Below are 19,082 nucleotides of genomic sequence, written 5' to 3' on the forward strand. Positions count from 1 at the left end.
TAGCAAACTGTCCAGGTGGGCTTAATACCAACCCCCTACTTTCTCAAGGGTACAGGTAGTACTATGGCTTCCAGCCTTCATCTGAAGTAGCGGAGCCCCATTCAAAAGCTGTTCCTCTAATTCCAGAGAGGTCACCACAGCTTCCCTCTGACTTCAGGAAGGCATTTCAGGGCCCTGATGACTCTAAAAGTTGGGTCCACATGGGCCAGCCCTGACAGGGGTTGGAAAACAAGCAAGCCTAGCTGTGTCCTAGGCGGGGCATCCGGATCCCACTGCTTGGGCATGACTGTCCTGGAGGACCCTGGTGTGTAACTCAGACATCCCCCACCTTGTGGTGCAGCTGTCTGCAAGTTCAGTCACTGTGTTTACCTCATGCTCACCTCAGTAAAGAACTCTACATGTCTTCCTGGTCACCAAGTGTTAAGGAAGAAGTTGACTTTGGTGACCAGTTCCCAGAGGAGTTGAAGGTGAGGGTTGCATTGCCCAGCAGTACATGGGCAAACAATGTAAAATCCCTCTCAAGTCCTTTCCACATCACGCAGCCATCCAAGGTTCTTTTTCCTCTCCTCCCCACCCCAGCTCTGACAGAGCCCAGGACTTACTGATTGCCCCCTCCTCCCCCTGTAGCTTCCCTGGACATGTCACATCCTCCCCCCTCCCTGCGCACGCTCAGGCGGCCAACTCTCCTGGTCCTGGCGTAGCTCAGGGCCTCCTACAAACAGAAGCTTTGTGAAGAGGCAGTGGGCAGCTACCAGTAACAAGAGCTACCTGCGTTTCGTGGACTTTTAGTCCTTGGTATTCTGCCAGCCTAGCAAATTTGAAATCTACAGCTGAAGAGGTCGGGACATCCCTGGGTGTCCGAGCAACCCTTGTGGGTGTCCTGGGACCTCCCTCTCTTTCTCACTTGTCCACTCTCCAGTCTCTCCCCCCTCACCTCTTCCTTCCTCTTCTTGCTCCTCTCTTTGGCTGGCTGTGAGTTTCCAAACAGCTCCAAGCAGAGCAGACTCACCAACCTCCCCGACTTTCCAGGACTGTCCCTGACTCTGTTGCTGAGCACTGATGACAAAGGCTGTGGGCCTGGCTGGACAAACTGGCCACGTCTGTGTCCCAGGTGGTCTCTATGGGCTGATTGTTGCCGTCTGTGGTGTGTCAGCAGGTCTGTATGGGCCCTGCCACAGGGCCTCTGCTTGTGCCATCTTTGTCCCTTCTCCTCAGCTTCAAAAGAGGCAGTAGCTGGGGATGTCTGGCACTTAGATCAGGGTTCTGCCTCTGAGTTTCCCTGTGGCTTTAGGCCATGCATGTGATGTCTCTGAGCCTTGGCTTCTTGGTATTGGGAAAGTTTGGACCAGTGGTTTTAAATATGTTAGCAGGGGCCCCTCTCGTCAGACGGAATCTTATACAGAGACTCAGTGTGCAGGACTCAAGTGTGTGGGGAGTCTGCCAGGTAATGCAGATGTGGAAAGATGGCCAGATGTACATACGGGGATGCGGGTCTGTTACCAGGCAGAAATGTATGACCAAGAATTCCCTGGTGGCCTAGCAGTTGGGGATCCGGCATTGTCGCTGTGTGGCTCGGGTCACTGCTGTGATGAGGGTTCAGTCCCTGTCCCAGGAACCTCCACATGCCACAGGCACAGTTTAAAAAAAAAAAAAAGTAAGCCCAGCACTGCCCCATCCTCTGATTTTAAAAGATTAAAGCTGATCTTCCTGATTTTTATATGCTGGCAATTCACTTCTTAAACTATTTCTTTGGAGACAATCACAGATTGGGACACAGTTATAAGAAACAATACAGAGAGAGTCTATGTAGCCTTTACCCCCAGTGGTAGCATCCTATACACCTACAGTATATCTGCACTAGGGTGCCAACACTGATACAGTCAAATGCAGAATTGCTATCACGCCCATATTCCCCCATGTTGCCCTTTCATATCACACTCACCTCCCTACCACACACACCCTGTCCTTAACCTGTGGCAACCACTGTTATCTGTTCTCCATTTCTCTAATTTTGTCATTTCAAAGGTTCTATGTAAATGGAATCATATAGCCTATGATGTTATAGGATGGCCTTTTTCAGTCCACCTGATTCTCTGGGGATTCATCCAAGCTGTGATGTGTACCAATGGCTCATTCATGTCTTTTTATTGCCTAGTAGCATTCCATGATCTAGATATAGCCATTAATTTTTAAAAATGAGTTTTAAACACTATTCAGGTTTAACACACTGCATTTGTGGCTATATGTGGCCCCTGGGCCACCAGTTTGCACATCTATTCTGAGGAATGTTAGAGGCTCCTCTGGCCTGGAGGGTCTAGGATTCTGGCATCACGGTACTGGCCTTTCCCAGGCACACTCTGTCCTCCCTTTCTGTTTCTGGCTCTTCCTTGCCTGCCTTAAACTATGCCCTCAGCTGAGCAGGCTGTGGGCTGAGCCCCAGAGGCCCAGCTGGCGGGAAGTGGCAGGAAATCCTGGCCTTTGGTGTGTGTGTCAGCAGCCTTGTGAGTATGTGTGTGCACATGTGTGCCTGGCTATGCTCAGGCCTAGGTGGGCGGGGCAGCCGGTGGTGTTTGCAGGCTTCTCTCTGGAGACGAAGGAGGGTTGGCAGTGACTGGGGCAACACAGGGAGATGGCAGATCTGCTCACCAAGCCTCATCATGGGGATAGGCATTCCTCCTTCTTGATGCCCAGCTAGGGGACAGAGACCATGTGAGGCCCCCCTGCCTATGTGGCTCAGTCCTCAGAGCCCACAGCCAAAGCAGCCCTGCCCAGCCCTAACCACACGGGCCAGGGAGAACCCAGAGACCCCCATTTGCCCGGAATGCCCTCAGGCCCTCTATCCAGGCCCCTTCTCCATGGACCCTCATTCATTCCAGTCAAGGGTATCAGTCCCTCCATCCTGGTCCTTGTGACTTTGGTCTTGCCCCAAACCAGGCCTGACCACCTGAAAAGTACCCCAATGGTGGCAAAGCCTCTCCAAGCCTAATCCCTCCCTCCCATGTCCTCTGCCCCAGCCATCAGACAGGGCAATGGCGGACACATCCCCTAACCCCTTTCTTTCTTCCTTTCTCTCTCTGTCTCTCTCTGTCTTTCTCTCTCTGTGCCACAGGGAAAGGTTTGAAACGGAACGTAACAGTCCACGTTTTGCTAAATTGCGCAACTGGCACCATGGCCTTTCGGCCCAGATCCTTAATGTTAAAAGTTAAAAGGCTGTCTGGAATCTCCCCACCCCCTCCCTCCTTCCCCCCACACAGATCTGGCATGTGAGCCCCACGGTGATGCTTGAGAATGTATAGCTGTGCTGGGGGGCGCCCTTGATAGTCACCTGCTGCAGTTGTGCTCTCTGCCCGCCCCAGAGCTGACCAACCCCATGCAGCTGACCAACCCCATGCAGCACTGCATCCACTCCACCCCCACCCTTCAGTGCAACCCTCACCACCCCCACCCCTCAATAGTCCAAGCCTCTGCTCTCCTGCTCAGGGCCTTCCTAGATCAGAGAGGACGTGATGGGGTTTGCTGGCCAAACACCTCAGAACCAAGGGCAACAGAACATGCCACTGGTCCATTTCCCACCAACCTCCTCTCCCGGGAGAGGCAGCCTGGCCTAGTGCTGTCCTGGAACGAGCCGCCTGTAGGTCAGGGTCCTGGGAAGAGGCCAGCTTCCCGGCCCTACTCACTCTCTCGAGCCTTCTGGAGCCCGGGCAGCTGGAACAGGGCTCCCCACAGAGGAAGAGGAAGTCCCGGGGTAGATGAGGCAGAGGCCCCTCCTGGCTGTGGTGAGACTGGAGCGTGTGTTCTCCTCTCTGTGCTGTGTGTGCTGGCTCCTTAGTTCCCTCTCCTGTACATATAAGCATGCTTGTTCTGAAATAAAGAGGATTTGAAATGAACCAAACCAGCCCCAGTCCTGCTGTGCCTGTGTGCGTACTAGCCAAGGGGACAGTTCCGAGATGAGAGGACAGGTACCTCCAGAAGAGGGGCCAGGGCAGTGCTCACTGGGGCTGGGACCTGGCAGAGCTCTGCCCACGGCTGTTTTCCTGCCTGTAGGGCCCTGCCCCGGGCTGCAGGTCTTAGCCAGAGAAGATGGCACGTGAGCATCTGTTGCTGTGGACTGGTGGGCAGCCTTAGCCACCTCCCAGGTTGTGTGTTCAAACAGAGCAGTGGGATCTGTATGTCCTCTGTCTCTCCCCCAGCGCCTTACCACAACCAGCAAGTCAAGCCATCCCCCCATCCCCACTGGAAAGCATGTCACAAGCCCCTCTCCCAGAAAACGCTGCTCTTGCCCAGCAGACCCAGGAGGCGAGAGCAGGGGCTGAGGTAGAAAGCTCGCAGGGGCACTGCTGGGAGACCCCTGGGAGCCGGAGCCATGTCTTGGGGGAGAGGGTGAAAGGTGTGCCTGGTGGAGTCTTGCTCAGGTGGCAGGAGGGTGGGGAAGGCCCTTGCTTTTGGCCTCCACAGCCCTATTGCCTTGTCCTAGTCCTGAGCATTTAGCAAGGGCTGGGCTGGCAGGCTCATGTCCTCCCCACCCACCTGTCTACCCATCAGCCTCATCCCTATTGTGGAAACCCCAGGCAGAGAACATGAGACCTGCAGCACTTAGCAAATAATGACAGGTGCTGAGGCCCATCCCTCAGGACTCCCCTGCCACCCCTGTGGCTGGACTGGGCCAGAGCTTCACTCCCACTCCCCTAGCTGGGAATGGGCTTTCTTTCTGCCTCCAGGGGCCTTGGCAGTCCCATCTAGAAGAGCTCTTCTAGCAGTCTGACTCCAGGGCCAAGGCGAGGACCAGGCAGGGCAGGCTGGCTGGGGGATCAACAGGGGAGATGGGGTGTGTGCTCCTGCCTACATTTAGGCATTGTGGAGCACACCCATGTTTAGCTGACCTTTGATTGAGGAATTCCAGGCCGAAGGGTAGGTTTGGGGCGGGGGGTTGGAGGCTGCTGGACAGAATCTCCAGGTAGTGGGTGTCCCAAGGCTGGCAGAGGACCTGAGCCAGTCCGTCATAGCTGGTGACCTCACTGTCACCTGTTCCCATCCCCCAGCCTGTCAGAACCCTTTTGAATCCACCTGATTGAAGCCCTGGAAGGCTCTTGTTGGCTTTCCAGCCTGCCTGGTGCCTCCCTGGTGATCTCAGGCCTCTGCATGCAGCCCCTTGGGTGGCCCCAGACCAGGGGTCTGTGTAAAGCCCTTTGCAGTAAACAAGAGAGATGTCCTCGTTCAGCATTCTGTGTCCATGGTCATTAGTCAAGGCTCCACACCTGGCTGCTGTGCATGCCAAAGGAATCCGAAAGGGCCGATGTGGCTGTGACTGACCACAACGCAAGGCTGATCATGTGAGGTCCAGAGACAGGGAACGCTCCTCTGATTGGAGGATCAGAGAAGGCTTCCTTGAAGAAGGGGTCTGTGTGTTTAATCTTCAGGAGCAGTTAAGAGTAGGGCACATGTAGTCATGGAAGGCTGCACAGGTACTCTAAGCAGAGAGAGCAGAGGTGCTAATGGGAAGGAGTGGCCCAGAACTCTGAGTTAATCATTTGGGCTGGGATGGAGGGCATGCAGGGGATGTTATGGTTAGCAGCAGAGCAGAGCTAGAATGCCAGGACTTTTGACTGTATTCCGAAGACAATGTGAAACTGGCAACGGTTGAAGGGCACCATTCACAGTGCAGCCTGTGGAGACTGCTGTGCACGGCCCAGTTCTTGAGGGTGCCATTGCATAGACTACAGTGTCAGCAGGGCCCCTGGAGACATGCAGTGCAGCAGTGCTGAGTCAGGGCTGCCCTGAGTAGTAGTCATCAGGCTGAAAGATGGCATGCAGAGTAGGTGGGTGGCAGCATGAACAATTTCAAGACCAACCACTTGACTGGTATTCTGTCATCATCCAGTCAACAGAGATGTTCATATTCTGTTCTCTTACCTAATACAAATAGCAAGCACTAATAATGGCAGGCACTTCCCAGCACCGTCAGTCACAACACCTGCATCGTCCCCAACAGTTCCAGCCTGAGCCCGATGACCACAAACCCCCAGGCCCAGCACCACCATCAGTACCATCCCCATCCTTTCCATACATAGTATCATTGCTGATAAGAGCATCAGCCAAGGGTCACCACATAAGAGCAGGGCACAAGGTTGGCACACTGCACCTTGATGCCAACTAGGTCAAGGGAGGAGATGGGCTGAAAAGGGGACTGTAGCCAGGCTGTCTTTCTTCTCCAGCCGCACCCTCCCCATGTAGCCATGAGTGGTGGATATTTCTGGGTTGGTTTGGTTTTTAGATGTTTAAGGTGAATTATGACCAAGGCAGGAGGCAGCTATAGAATGCTAGATAAGGCTGGGTTGGTTTCATGGGCACATCTTTAGGACTGATGTCAGAGCCTAGTATGTTCTCTGCACTGCTTGCTCTCTAAGACCCCCCTCCTTAGGGTTTATGGGGGCTCAGGGAACTTCAGGCAGGAACTGACCTGGATAAGACCTTAGAATCCTTCAGGATGTTCTTCAAGGCCACCAAATCTCTCCTAGGCCCTGGCTGCCTGTCTGCAGACAGCGACTCTAGATAGGATACCGCGCAGCCAGAACCCCAAGCAGCAGACTCATGTGCATACCTTTTTCCTGGCTGTGTGGTAGATGATGAGTTTTCCTAGGGCCAGTGTCCAGCTCCAGCTTCACTCCCAGCATTCAGGGTTCATGTAGAGCTCTGCCTGGGGAGAGCAGCATGTGAGCTGGCCTGCGAGGAAACTGGAGCACAGGGGACAGGCAGAGCCAATTTCCTGTTTGCCCTGAAGAACACTTTACCCAGCCTGGGTATTTTCACGACTGCTTTTCCATGCAGGGTCCTCAGTTCCCAGAAGCCCACTGGAAACATGTGGCAGGATCAGGGAGAAACAGATAAAGGAGACGTGGTGTTCTGTTTTAGCCAGGATCTTCCTAGGCCATACCTGCCCATGCTGTGGGGGTCTGAGCAGTCAGCTTAGCGGTGTGGTATCAGGGCCTGAAGCTACTTCTCTGAGGCAGCCACTTCACAGGCCTGGCTTAAAAGCCCATTTCTTTCACCAAGGTGGATGGGTGGCCTCATGGAAGGGCCAGGGCTGGACACTTCCACAGGCCTGAGAGCTGGGCTGCCTGAAGCCTCCTCTCTGAAGCACGAAGTCAGGAAAGGGCTGGACAGGGCATGGCCACTGCCCTTGTCCATCCTAGATGCTTCCTGTGCAGTCACAGAGAAGAATGGTGCTCCCTCCTGTGGGGTGGTGAACCCACAACCTTACCTCTTGTCCAACCCTCTCATGCTGTCTCATGCCTTTCTCTATCATACACCTCGCTGAATGGAGGAGAGCACATCGTGATGCTTTGTTGAACAGCTCATGGCACCCTGGCATTCCTATCTGGGACAGATCTCTGTAGTGTTTTGCTACTCAAAGCGTGGTTCATACACCAGCCACATCAGCATCACCTGGGAGCTTGTTAGAAACGTAGACTCTCAGCCCTGCTCCACACCTACTCAACCAGAAGCTGCATCTTAACAAGATTCCCAGGCAACTTGCCTGTGTATTGAAGCCTGAGAAGTGTTGCCGTGGTTAGGGATCACATCCATCGCTGCCACTTGGCAGCCATGTGATGTTTTAGCAGAGATTCAATCTTTCTGGACCTCAGGTTCCTCATCAATAAAATGAGGATCTTGATACCAATCTCCCAATGAGAAGAGTACCTTTTGTTAGGGAAGGATCCTGCTTGACTGACTGCAAGAAGTTCTTCTTTTATGAGGGGCCCCTTGAGGTACTGGATAAAGCTTCTAATCCACATGCTTTTTAGTCAGATCCTGTGGCCACTACTGTAAGTTATAGGAGCTCAAGCAGTTGAGCTCAGTCTCCACTCCCTCACCTATTAAAAAGAATTGATAATACCCAGAGCAGAAGGTTTTTGTGAGGATTAAAGACATAGGCCTGGCACATAGTACGAGGTCAATAAATTTCATAGCAGGAAGAAAGTCATTCGCACCTGCAGGAGTTGCAGTATCTGTTGCCATTGTAGCAAGTACAAATCTTAATCAACAACCCAAGTGAGCAAAGAATGTACATTTTTTGCTTGCCTACAACTTAATTTTTATTCTCTGTCCATTTTACAGATGGCAGAAATCTAATCCCATTGACCCAGGCTCTGATGCTCCTCTCTTGCCTGGAGTGATTTTAGGGGAGAGGGGCTTACAGAGTGCCAAGATGGATGGGGTGTGGAGTCTGGGCAATTGGTCCTTGATCACGGTCTAGCTGTGTTGGCATCTGCTGGGATATCCCTGTCCGGTCTGCTCACACTGGTCCACACTGACATAGTGGTCACCTCTCATGTTCCCAATTATAGGGACTTTCAGGTGTGCAAGTGCTCAGGACCACATCCATGTCACTCTCAAGCGTGTGGGAAACTGTGTTCAGCCCCCAGGCCACAGGATGGCTTGCAGATCTTTGGGCTGCATGCCTGCCTCCCTCTTCACCATGGGCATGGGTTTAGGGCGTGCTGGATCCTGTCATATCCCCAGGGTTTACCCAGGGAAGGGGCACAACTGCCTCTATTCCCGAATACCCTGGTACCACATTGCCCCCTTTCTGGTCCAGATGACCTTGATCTGCCTGGCATGGTAGCTTTTGCCATCTTCCAAATGTATCATCAGCACCCTGAGTCCTTTGTAGCTTGAAGCCCAGGCTCTTACCACTCCAGAGCTTAAGCCCTGACAACAAAATACCTTATCTCTGCCTTTTCCATTGTATTATCCTTTCTCAAAGGCAATACATGCCTCTGACTAAATGGGGAAAGAAAGAGGAAAACAGGATGGGAGAGAAACTTTGGTTGATAATTCAGTTTACTTTTCAACCATACTGTGGTTTTATTATTATTATTGTCATTATTATTGTTATCATCATTATTATTATTATTTTGGCTGTGCCCACAACATGGGGAAGTTCCCAGGTCAGGGATCAAACCCACACCACAGCAGCGACCTGAGCCACTGCAGTGACAACGCTGGATATTTAACTCACTGCGCCACAGAACTCCACACACTGTTTTTATAATACATGTTGAGAAAGACAAATTAGGAAGTATACCCAAATGGGGAACAGGGGAATGTCACTAGGTTTGAGGTGATTTTTGATGTTGCCGTGATCCTCCCTGTGATCTGAGCCCTTCTCTCTTGGGGTCCTGGGTGGGGCTGCTCTTTCCCTGAGCCTGGGGACAGGTTTTCTGGAAGAACCTGCACTGTTTGCAGTAAGGCCAGTACCTTCAGCCCAGCCTGCCTCTGTTGGCAGCCACCCCCATGTCCTGCAGAGGGGCACCCTTGACTTGTTATCTTTCTCGGTCACCTCATTAGCACCCCTATTGAGCATGCTCCAGTATGCACCAGCCAGGCCGCCACCCCGCTGCTGCCCGCTTCTGCCCAGCCGCCTGCTGCTGCCTCTCCCAGCACAGCCTCGCCACCCCTGGCCACAGCCGCTGCCCATACTGCCACCGCCTCTGCTGCAGCCCCTGCCTCAAGCCCTGCGGACAGTCCAAGGTAACTAGCTGGCAGGTTCTGGCTGGGAAGGGAGGCAGGAAAAGCCTCTCCGTGGGTCCATCTGTCAGCAGCTGTGTCCAGCATGTCCCTCAGAAAGGCCCATCCAAAGTGGTTAGGATCCCAAGCACCCTGGGGAAGCCAAGGCTCAGCACTGCTTGGTGCTGAGAGTGCAGGGGAAGCTAGGGATGCATTTCAGGGGAGCACCCTGTGCATGGCTGAGGAAAGAGGCAGGGATGTGTCACCCTGCCCCAGGGGTACCTGCTCTAGGGAGAGAGGAAAAAGACACATGCGCGCACGTGCGCGCGTGCACGCACAAACACACACACACACACACACACACACACACACACACACACACACACACACACAGAGTTAGATAACCAAAGGGAGGTTGTGTGGAAAGTCTGAGTTCCTGGAGCAGAGATTACAAAGAAAGAAAGGAAACCAAAGAAGCCTCTGTGGAGGAGGGAGCATTGACCTGGGCACTGAAGGGGGTCAGATTTGATTCCGCGTTTAGCAACTACCTTGCCCTCATCCCTTTCCATCTCTTCTCCTAATGGAGAAGCGTGCTAACGACAGAGGCACCTGGTGGAGTAGGATTTTACATCTCTGCTCTACCACTTACTATGTGTAACCTTCAGAAAGTGACTTAATTACTCTGAACCTCAGTTTCCTTATCTGCTAAGACGCTTAATGCAATGACTTATTTATAGGGTCGGGTTAGAAAAAGGGTACATAAAACACTTAACATGTAAAATGCTCTCAAGTGCTACAGGTTACTGCCTTCCTGACTGCCCTTGTGGATACTCAGCAAAGGTAGGGGTGGGGGTGTTGAAAAGGGTGCAGGGAGGCAGGGGACAGGGTGGACAGGTCCTTCTGGAGTGGCCAGGCAGTGTAACAGGCCCAGCAGGCCTAGCTTATTCTGAGCTCTATGGAGTGGCCAAGTTGGTGTTGGGTGTCAGAGCCAGCTTTCCCAGACTCCACACGCCCCTCCCAGGATTTTGCTGGAAAGAACAGACCTTTAGGTCAGGGTGCATAGTTCCCTGCTGCAGCCTGAGGCCCATGAAGGGTGGGCAAAGTGGCCTGTGTGCGGCATCTCTACCCCTGGGCTTCATAGTGACCCAGGTGGTGCCAGCACAGCCTTTCCCTAGCCTAACTCTAGTGCCAAGGGGGAGCCTGGCCCAGGCTTCCAGGGTCATCACATCTCAGCTTTCTGGGTCCCCTCAGCAAGCTGTTTCCCTTCCACACACCAGAATCTCTTCAGGTAAGGGTCTTGCTTCCCATACAAAGAGGAAGCTCTGTGGAGGGTAAGAATGTCCCTCTTGTCAAGTGGGAAGCTGCCTCCCCAGTTTGAAGTGGGGGCTGTAGCTGCTGGGCTCCATGAACAATCTAGCCTCTTCCCTGAGGCCCAGCCCTAATCAAGGGCAGGCTCCTGGACCACACTCCAGGCCCCTTTGGACTCCCTCAGCCAGGAAAGCCCTTCCTCCACTTTGCCTTGCAAAGAGGTATGAGGCCTGGGTGGAGGGTGAAGGAGGACCTCTCCCAGCATCAGACTGGAGCAGAAGGATTCAGAGCACCAGTTCTGGGTCCAGCTACCTTCCCTCCTTACACAGGGGCTTGGATGGAACTAGAGGGAGCCAGTGTGAGGCAAGTGGACCCCTGGCATGGCCTCAGAATTTTTGCTGAATCTTAAGCCTCTGCTTGCTCCCCCAGTACCAATCCTTGACGCAATACCTATAGCTCCTGGGATGCTGGGAAAGGATCCTCCACTGGTGGGAGAATCTGGCTGGGACCCATTGACCCTTGGCCTTCCCCACCACAGTCAAAGCAGAGCACCCCTTGGACATGGCCTCTTTCTCTTCCATTGAGGTTCCTGTTGGTCTTAATAGGGGTGTATCAGAGAAGGGCAGACAGGCCCTGGGAGGGGAGACAATGTCCTCATTCAACCAGAAACACAGTAACTTGGTAGGGCAAGTCTGCACCCCACCCCCATGTCTGAGACACTGGCTCTCTGAGGCTCATGCTACCTCTGCGCTGTCTGGGGCAGCACACAGGCCCTTCTGGCTCCACTTGAGTATGGCGGTGGGTTCTTAGCTCAGGGCAACCTTCTCTCAGATCCCTAGAGAGGAAGGTACTCCCTTGTCCTATGACTCTGCCCAGCAGAGATGGGCAGGGCCTGGGCCTGTGAGCAGCAGGTAGAAGGAAAGCAGGAAGCCATGGGCAGGCAAGGGGCAGCATATTTCCAAGGGCTCACTTCTCCAGCACCCCCGTCCATGACCCGTTTGCCCTGGGTATGTTCATGTGGTCCCTGTTAGGATGTGAAATATGCAGGGAGAAACCAGGGATGTGTTCTATAAGGTCTGTGTTAGTTTTAAATGAAAAAAAGAAAAAGTTTCACAGACAAATGGAATTGGGAAACACTGGATCAGACAAAGTTAAACAGGCTGCTTAACTGTAGGAGTTCTGGGAGTTTAGCTCTCTAAGAGGAGAGGCCAAGCACCGCAATTCCTGAGGGCAATGACTTGGGACTTAGACTTTTTTTTTCATCTCTTTGGTCCCATGGTCCCTGGGTCACAAGTGGGAAAAGGTTGCTTTAAGCCTCTTGGCAGCTAACCCAGTGGGAGGCAACAGGAATTCTATATGGAAGGGAAGCCTGTGTGTGTGTGGATTGGAGGGGGTGGGGGTTGGAGGGTCTCCTGACTTCCCATGAGCCCTTCCTGGAGCACTCTTACCTGGAAACCTGAGACTTTGCTGTTCCCTCCAGCAACAATAGAAAGGCAGAGGGGGAGGAGGCCAGGTGGTCTGAGCTGTGAGGTGTCTCAGAAGGTCAAGAGATGGAGGGACTGGAGTACCCCTGACCATCTCCATCTCTCCTGCCTCTGCTCCCCTCCCCTGTCCTGGGGGGGGGGGGTCTCTCCATTGTCCTCCTGTCTGGCTGGTGACTTTCCTCCCCCTCTCCTAAGACAGCAGTACCAGTAATTTCTTTCTCAAGGTGTTTCTGCTGCCCTAACCAGACTCACCAACACTCAGCACCCAAGAAGCAGCTTCCTTCCCTCTAAGACCTCCATGGTGTGGTCTTCACAGCTTGTGGCTGCTCTCCAGGGACTTCTCTATCAGGTTTCCTCCTTATAGGGCCTCCTTAAAGGTCAGGGAGCCAGCCTGTCATGGCTCCAGGCCCCAGGGCCTGGGTAGTGGGGCTACCACTAACTCTGCTAACTCTTCCCCCCTTGGTTTCAGGCCCCAGGCCTCTGCCTACAGTCCTGCTGTGGCCACCTCTCCAGCACCTGCCGCCCATACATACAGCGAGGCCCCAGCTGCCCCTGCACCCAAGCCCAGGGTTGTCACCACTGCCAGCATCCGGCCTTCTGTCTACCAGCCAGGTGAGAAGCAGAGTGGGAGGGAAGGCTGTCTAGCCTGGGCATGGGCTTCAGGGTCAGCTCCAAAGCCACATCCCCATCCCCCAGAAGGATGGTGGTTAGTGAGGCTCTGCTAATGAGGTTCAGCCTTTCCTCCGTTTGTGGGCCAGAAGCCCATGGAAGCTGCTTCTAGTGCTGGGGAGACAGGTGAGCAGTGCCAGGCAGGGATAGAGCCTTCCAGCTCTCAGGAAGAAGACATTCATGGCTGGGGATTTCCAGGCTCCAGGTGAGGAAGAGAGGGGTTTAGAGGGGGAGGGGCTTGTTCTCTAGAACTTTGGGTATGGCTCAAACCAGAGGACACATAGCAATAACAAAAATGCTAGGGAATTTGGACAGTCCTATTGCATCACGTTGTGAAGCTGCCCACCTGTCTGGTCTTTGGTTTCCTCAGCTGGGATAGGCTAACTCGAGGCATAGAGAACACACATGACAGGCAAGAGAGTGGCCTGCACTGGGTCTGCCCGTGGCTGGCCTTGCTGGCTGACTGTCCCATTGCTCTGGTCTTTTCTCATCACTGCAAGCAGCCTTTGTCCCCCTTTTTCCTAGGTTAAGTCTGGCCTCTTCCCAGAGCTTGAGGGCAATTCTCAGGCTGGCTTGCAACCCTGCTCCATGAACCTAAGGGGTGATAAGACAGGAACTGAGGCGGGAAGGGCCTTGCTTTAGGGAGCTGACTTTATGTGTAGGGCAGAGAAACCATGATCAGCCCTTTATTTTACCAAATGCACTCTGACAGCAATGTAGAGAAGGAATGGTAGGAGCGGCTTTGGCATCAGACTGTGCCAGGGCCCCCTCTGCTATCTGGGGCAAAGTACTTCATCTCTTTGGTGCCTGAATGTCCTCATTTGAAAAATAGGCATGGTATTATGTACATTTGGTGCTCTAGGGATGAAATGAAGCACCCAGCACAGTGTTTGGCACACAGGAGGTGCGCTTCTCTGACCCTTCAGAGCCAGGGACACAAAGTTCTGAGGTTAAAAATGCACAGGCTTAGGGAGCAATTTGCAGAGGGCTGAAGTGGTTTTAAAAAAAAAAAAAATCTCAGATGGAGCTGGAGGGAGCAGCAGCCCTGCGGAGATGGGGAGCACAGGAGGGAGTGTGGAAAGGAGTTTGGATGAGCAGCGGCGGCGGGTGGAGTAGGGATTCCGGGTGCAGGGAGGGGATTTCCGCCCCGGCCTGGGCTTCGGGGCCAGGCGGGTCCTTCTGGGCATCTTCCGGGGCGGGTCCCCAGCTTCGGCGCCGCCGCCTCCGCCGCCGGCTCTCCTTCGCAGGCCCGCCAGGGGGCGGCACGGCACCGGGGGAGCGCACCTTCTGGCCTGTCGGGCGCCCCTCTCCTCCTTCCGGGGATGGAGCCCAGGCCGGCAAGACGTGCCGGAGCCCCGGCGCTGCGGGCCTCTGCAGAGTTCCCAGGCCTTGCAGACGTTAACTCATTCTTGCCCAGAGGGAAGGAGGTGGCCCGACGGACGCGCGCCGGAGCTGGCCTGCTTCCGCCCCTCCTCCGCATCCCTCTCCTGGGGATGGGGTCCTGGGGAGGCTGGCAGGCGGCCCGGGGAGAAACCGGGATCGTGGACCTGGGCCCCCTCCGCTGTTCTCCTCTGCAGCTCCTGGCCCCGGAGAGGGCGGGGAGCCCGCGTGCGGCCTGGGCCGCAGCCCCGGCGAGGGCTCCTCCGGGCCGAGGATGGCGTTCGCAGTCGGGATCTTATCGCCGGCGCCGAGGCTGGGCGGCCGCTCCCTGGAGCACCTGGGGCTCGGGAGGGGGCTGTGGGCGGAGGGGCCTGGTGCAGGCCGGAGGAGGCTACGTAGGCCCGCGGGCCAGGCGGGGGCCGGCTGTTCTCGGGAGCCGGGCACAACCTGGAATGAGTCAGAAATCACCTTGTTTAATTACATATTCCTGAGCCGCCGAGTGCGATAGGGGCCTTTTGAACTCGCCAATTAGAGATGAAATATCACCTTCTAATTTGGACGGGCTTCATTCCGTCAAGCAGAAATAGCAACAGCCCCGGGCTCGGAGATGGGATATCAGATCTCTCCGGGCACGTCGGGGATGGTATGGCCAGCCAGGGTGAAGGGCACAGAGGGAAGGAGCTGTGAAGCAGTATCCCCGCGCCCCCATCCTCACCTGGGGCGCGGTGCTATGGCAGAGAGGAGCTGCCCGCCCGGTCCTCCTCGAATAAGGGAAGGACTTTAGCTGGAGGGGGTTAGGGGAGTAGTTACCCGGGGGTCAAGATGACTCCCACCCGGGCCCAGATACCAGCATGCTTCTGACCTGCTTAGACCTTTGTGCTGTGGGGGTTTAGAGAAGGGGGGGTGGGGGGTTGATCATGGAGTCTGGAAGTCTTCCCAGAGGAGGGAAGAGAATGGCTGCCAGGCAGAGAGAATAGGGTTAGTATTACTGGAGGGAAGCTGGAAAAGTGGGCAAGGGCCAGATGTGGAAAGAGCTTGCTAAAGCCTGTTTTGCTGCCTAGGGAGTGGTTAAGCAGGGAATCTGGAATTGAGTCCTGCTGCCTGAGCTCCAGATTCAGCTAGATGGTTCACTAGCTCCACAACTTTGAGGGAGTCACCTAAGCTCTCCAAGCCTCAATTCCTCATCTGTGAAATGACTTGAAAATACTATCTGCCTCATTGGATTGCATGGAATATTACCTGAAATAATACAAGGGCCTGGCACGTGAAAGCAGTCAGTACTTGGTAACCGTTGTCCTGATTAGGACAGCACTGTCCAGTGACAATACATTTTCTAGTAGCTACATTTTTAAAAAAGTAAAAAGAAGCAGGTGAAATTAATTGCAATGTATTTTATCTAACTCAGTATATTCAAAATACCATTTCAATGTATAAACAATATAAAATTATTAGTGAAATGGGAAGTTTAATAAACCAGAGTTCCCATTGTGGCTCAGTGGGTTAAGAACCCGACTAGTATCCATGAAGATGTGGGTTCGATCCCTGACCTCACTCAGTGGATCAAGGATCTGGCATTGCTGTGGCTGTGGTGTAGGATGGCAACTGCAGTTCCAGTTCAACCCCTAGCCCGGGAAATTTCCATATGCTGCAAGTGCAGCCTTAAAAACAAACAAAAAAATTATTAATGAGGTATTTTACTTTCTTGTACCATCTTTGAATTCTGGTGTGTGTTTTATATTTACAGCCCATATTAATGAGGACTAGTTTCAGCCTACGTGCTTAATAGCCACGTAGGGCTGTGTATTGGATGACACAGAATTAGGGCTCTCATTCATAATCCCATTTAGCAGAGGTCCCCCACTTTACAAAAAAGGAAATAAAAAATCTTGTGCAGAACCCCACTATTCATAACAGAGAGGGATGAAGCCCCTCTTCCCCTTTTCATCACTCCTCCCCCAGCACACTGAGACCCTCTGCTCTGGGCACTTTGTAGCTATGCCATGCTGTTAGGGAGGGTGACAACATTTCAAATATGGGCTTCACAAGTTTACAAAATGCATGGGTAGGCACCCACCCTGTGAGGCAGGCAGGGGTGTCATACTTAGCATCAGTGGTAAGTAGACTCAGTCCCAGTTCACCTGACTTCAGAGTGTCACATCTCCCCCTCCCTATATCCTATAGTCTCCCTGAGCTGGGCTCCTCAGGGGACCATCAGGCTAAGATGAGCTGATAGTTCATCTGGACCATGAGACCCAGGAGTCACTCTCCTCACCATCCTCACTAACATTTAGTGACACATGCACAGTGCCAGGTACTAAGTAGTTCTTATCTCCCTTAATCCTCATGACAACCCTGTAAGGTACTAACGATTACTACTGCCATTTTTAGACAAGGAAATTCAGGCCTAGAGATGTTAAGGAACTTGCCCAAGGACACAGCCAGGATGTGGTAGGAGCTGGAACCTGAACAATGGCTGTGCTACACACCAGAGCCTGGGGTCTCCTCCAGCTTGATAGTTACAACTCCATAACATGGTGCACCCAGATCTTCTGGAAATTGGAATGATGTTTTTTACAGAGGCAGCTTGAGGTGATAGAATGGTTTTGGAGACTCTGCCACTTACTGTCTCTGTCTGAGCTTCAGTGACCTCAGCTGTAGAAAGAACTAACCCAGATGACCTGTTGTTATATGCCTCTTAGTAAGTGGACAGAAGATTCCTTCTGAGAAGGTTTTACCTTTGGAAACCAGCAACACTCCCAGGATGGTTTCAGTGGCACAGGCCTGGACCCTATGCATTCCCAGCACTGGGGTTTCCAAGTTACCCAACTCTGAACAGCCAGTCATCTGGGAGTAGAAGGTAGTAGAGTTGGAGCAGCAAGCCACAGGCCATCGAAGGTAGACCCGGGGAACCAGGTGGGAGAGACCAGAGGCCAGGCCAGGACTTTTTGCCCTGAAAATAACCGACCCTCCTTTCTAAGCTGGAGCCTGACAGGAGCTGCCTCAGCATAGGCTCTTCACCAGGCCAGACTCAAGAATCAGGTGGGGACAATGAGGCCTCTTTCCAGAGGAGCAGACTGGGAGATGAGGAGAGACTTCTGGATCTGCCCTCCCTAGAAGGGGAAGCTGGCAGGACCATGTGTGCCAGATGCAGCTGGGTCTGCCCCAGGTAGGGTTTGCAATGGGAGGCAGCAGAACTTAGAAGTCTGGGTTTTGAGGGCCCAGGCCTGGGACAGCTTTGAGTGAGCAGCTGCTATGCCTCTTTGTGTTGCTGCCCTAAAAAGGTGTTCAGCTCTCAGTGAGCTGGAGAAGGGAGTTCCAGAAGTGGGACAGTGCATTCTCCTCCTGCCCTCGGTTTCTTCCGTAACCTCTACACAGTATCAGACACACTCTTTCCACCACACTTTCCACCACAGTAATGTAGGGGAGCTTGGGTCCCCCAGAGGCAGCCACAGGCTGAGGGAGCAGCTAGGCCTGGGCTGGGTCACCCCAGCATCTGTACCCAGGTCCCCTCTGAATGACTCCTTCAAGACCCCTCAACCCTGAGTCAAACCAAAATACTGTGTCCCCCCCCCCCCCCCCGAGTATTAGTCAAGCCAAGAAACCTGAAACCTGAACTTGAAAACCTAACTGCGTGGTCATCTGGAAGGTTGGACTCAGTCCAGGTTCAGCAAATGCATGCCACTGAGGCATTTCAGATGTCAAATCACTGGTCAGAGTGCATCCGAAAGCATCTTCTAGTCAAGGCCAAGGCTGACCCACTTCCACCCTCTTCCCAGCCCGGGGGATCCAGATATGAACCTTGCCTGGCACCCCCTGCCCCCCACTGCCTTCTCTTGCGGGCCTCTAGCAGCCAAGGCCTGGCTGCCCCACCCCACACAGCTGCAGATATTTTTAGCTCTATTCCTTCCCAGCCTGTCCAAGCTCCCAGGGCTCTGCTCTGATGACTCTTTATCTCCCTTGGCTCCCTGCTGCAAATTCAAATTGAGGCCATCAAGAAGTGCAGGGATGTGTCTCCTGCAAAAATTGGAACTGGGCTGCTCTAATATTAAACTTGTCTTTTACAGTTCTCTGGCTGGGTGTGGAGGAAGTTGGGAGAAATGAATTCCTGACACTTGTTTCTTTGGGTATTTTTGGCTTGCAGTGCCTGCATCTACCTACAGCCCATCCCCAGGGGCCAATTACAGTCCCACCCCCTACACCCCCTCCCCTGCCCCTGCCTACACCCCCTCCCCTGCCCCCACCTACTCCCCCTCACCTGCACCAGCCTATACCCCCTCACCAGCCCCAAGCTATAACCCCACGCCCTACAGTGGGGGCCCTGCGGAGTCTGCCAGCCGCCCCCCATGGGTGACAGATGACAGCTTCTCTCAGAAGTTTGCCCCGGGGAAAAGCACCACCTCCATCAGCAAGCAGAGCCTGCCCCGAGGGGCCCCTGCCTACACCCCACCGCTGCAGGGTCCCCAGGTGTCCCCCCTTGCCAGGGGTACTGTCCAGAGGGCCGAGCGCTTCCCAGCCAGCAGCCGGACTCCGCTCTGTGGCCACTGCAACAGCATCATCCGGTAAGATCAGCTGTTTCTCCTGGCTGGGGCACTGGGAAGATAGGGGGATGGGAGGGCAGTTGTAGGGAGAGGACTGAGTGCAGGGCAGACCTGAGGCTGGTGGTCTGACACCTTCTGGTCTGACCCTCTCTGAGGTTTAGCTTCCATACCTATGGGACACGCACATCCCTGGGAA

General features: G+C 53.8%; 1 protein-coding gene across 7 annotated transcripts in view; it reads left to right on the top strand.

Moving 5' to 3' along the window:
• The window catches only part of LDB3 (LIM domain binding 3), a 60,661-nt gene that overhangs the window by 25,269 nt on the left and 16,310 nt on the right, over positions 1 to 19,082 (top strand). For 5 of the 7 annotated variants that reach the window (XM_047759980.1, XM_047759979.1, XM_047759987.1 and 2 more), the window contains 2 exons: positions 12,769 to 12,911; positions 18,490 to 18,907. In XM_047759980.1, the coding sequence (XP_047615936.1) occupies positions 12,769 to 12,911; positions 18,490 to 18,907 (561 nt within the window). Of the gene's footprint in view, positions 1 to 3,109; positions 3,888 to 12,768; positions 12,912 to 18,489; positions 18,908 to 19,082 lie in introns of those variants that run through there. The other 2 variants (XM_047759983.1, XM_047759984.1) reach the window with 1 other exon arrangement.

This window comes from Phacochoerus africanus, chromosome 15 (assembly GCF_016906955.1).
Source record: "Phacochoerus africanus isolate WHEZ1 chromosome 15, ROS_Pafr_v1, whole genome shotgun sequence".
NCBI lineage: Eukaryota > Metazoa > Chordata > Mammalia > Artiodactyla > Suidae > Phacochoerus > Phacochoerus africanus.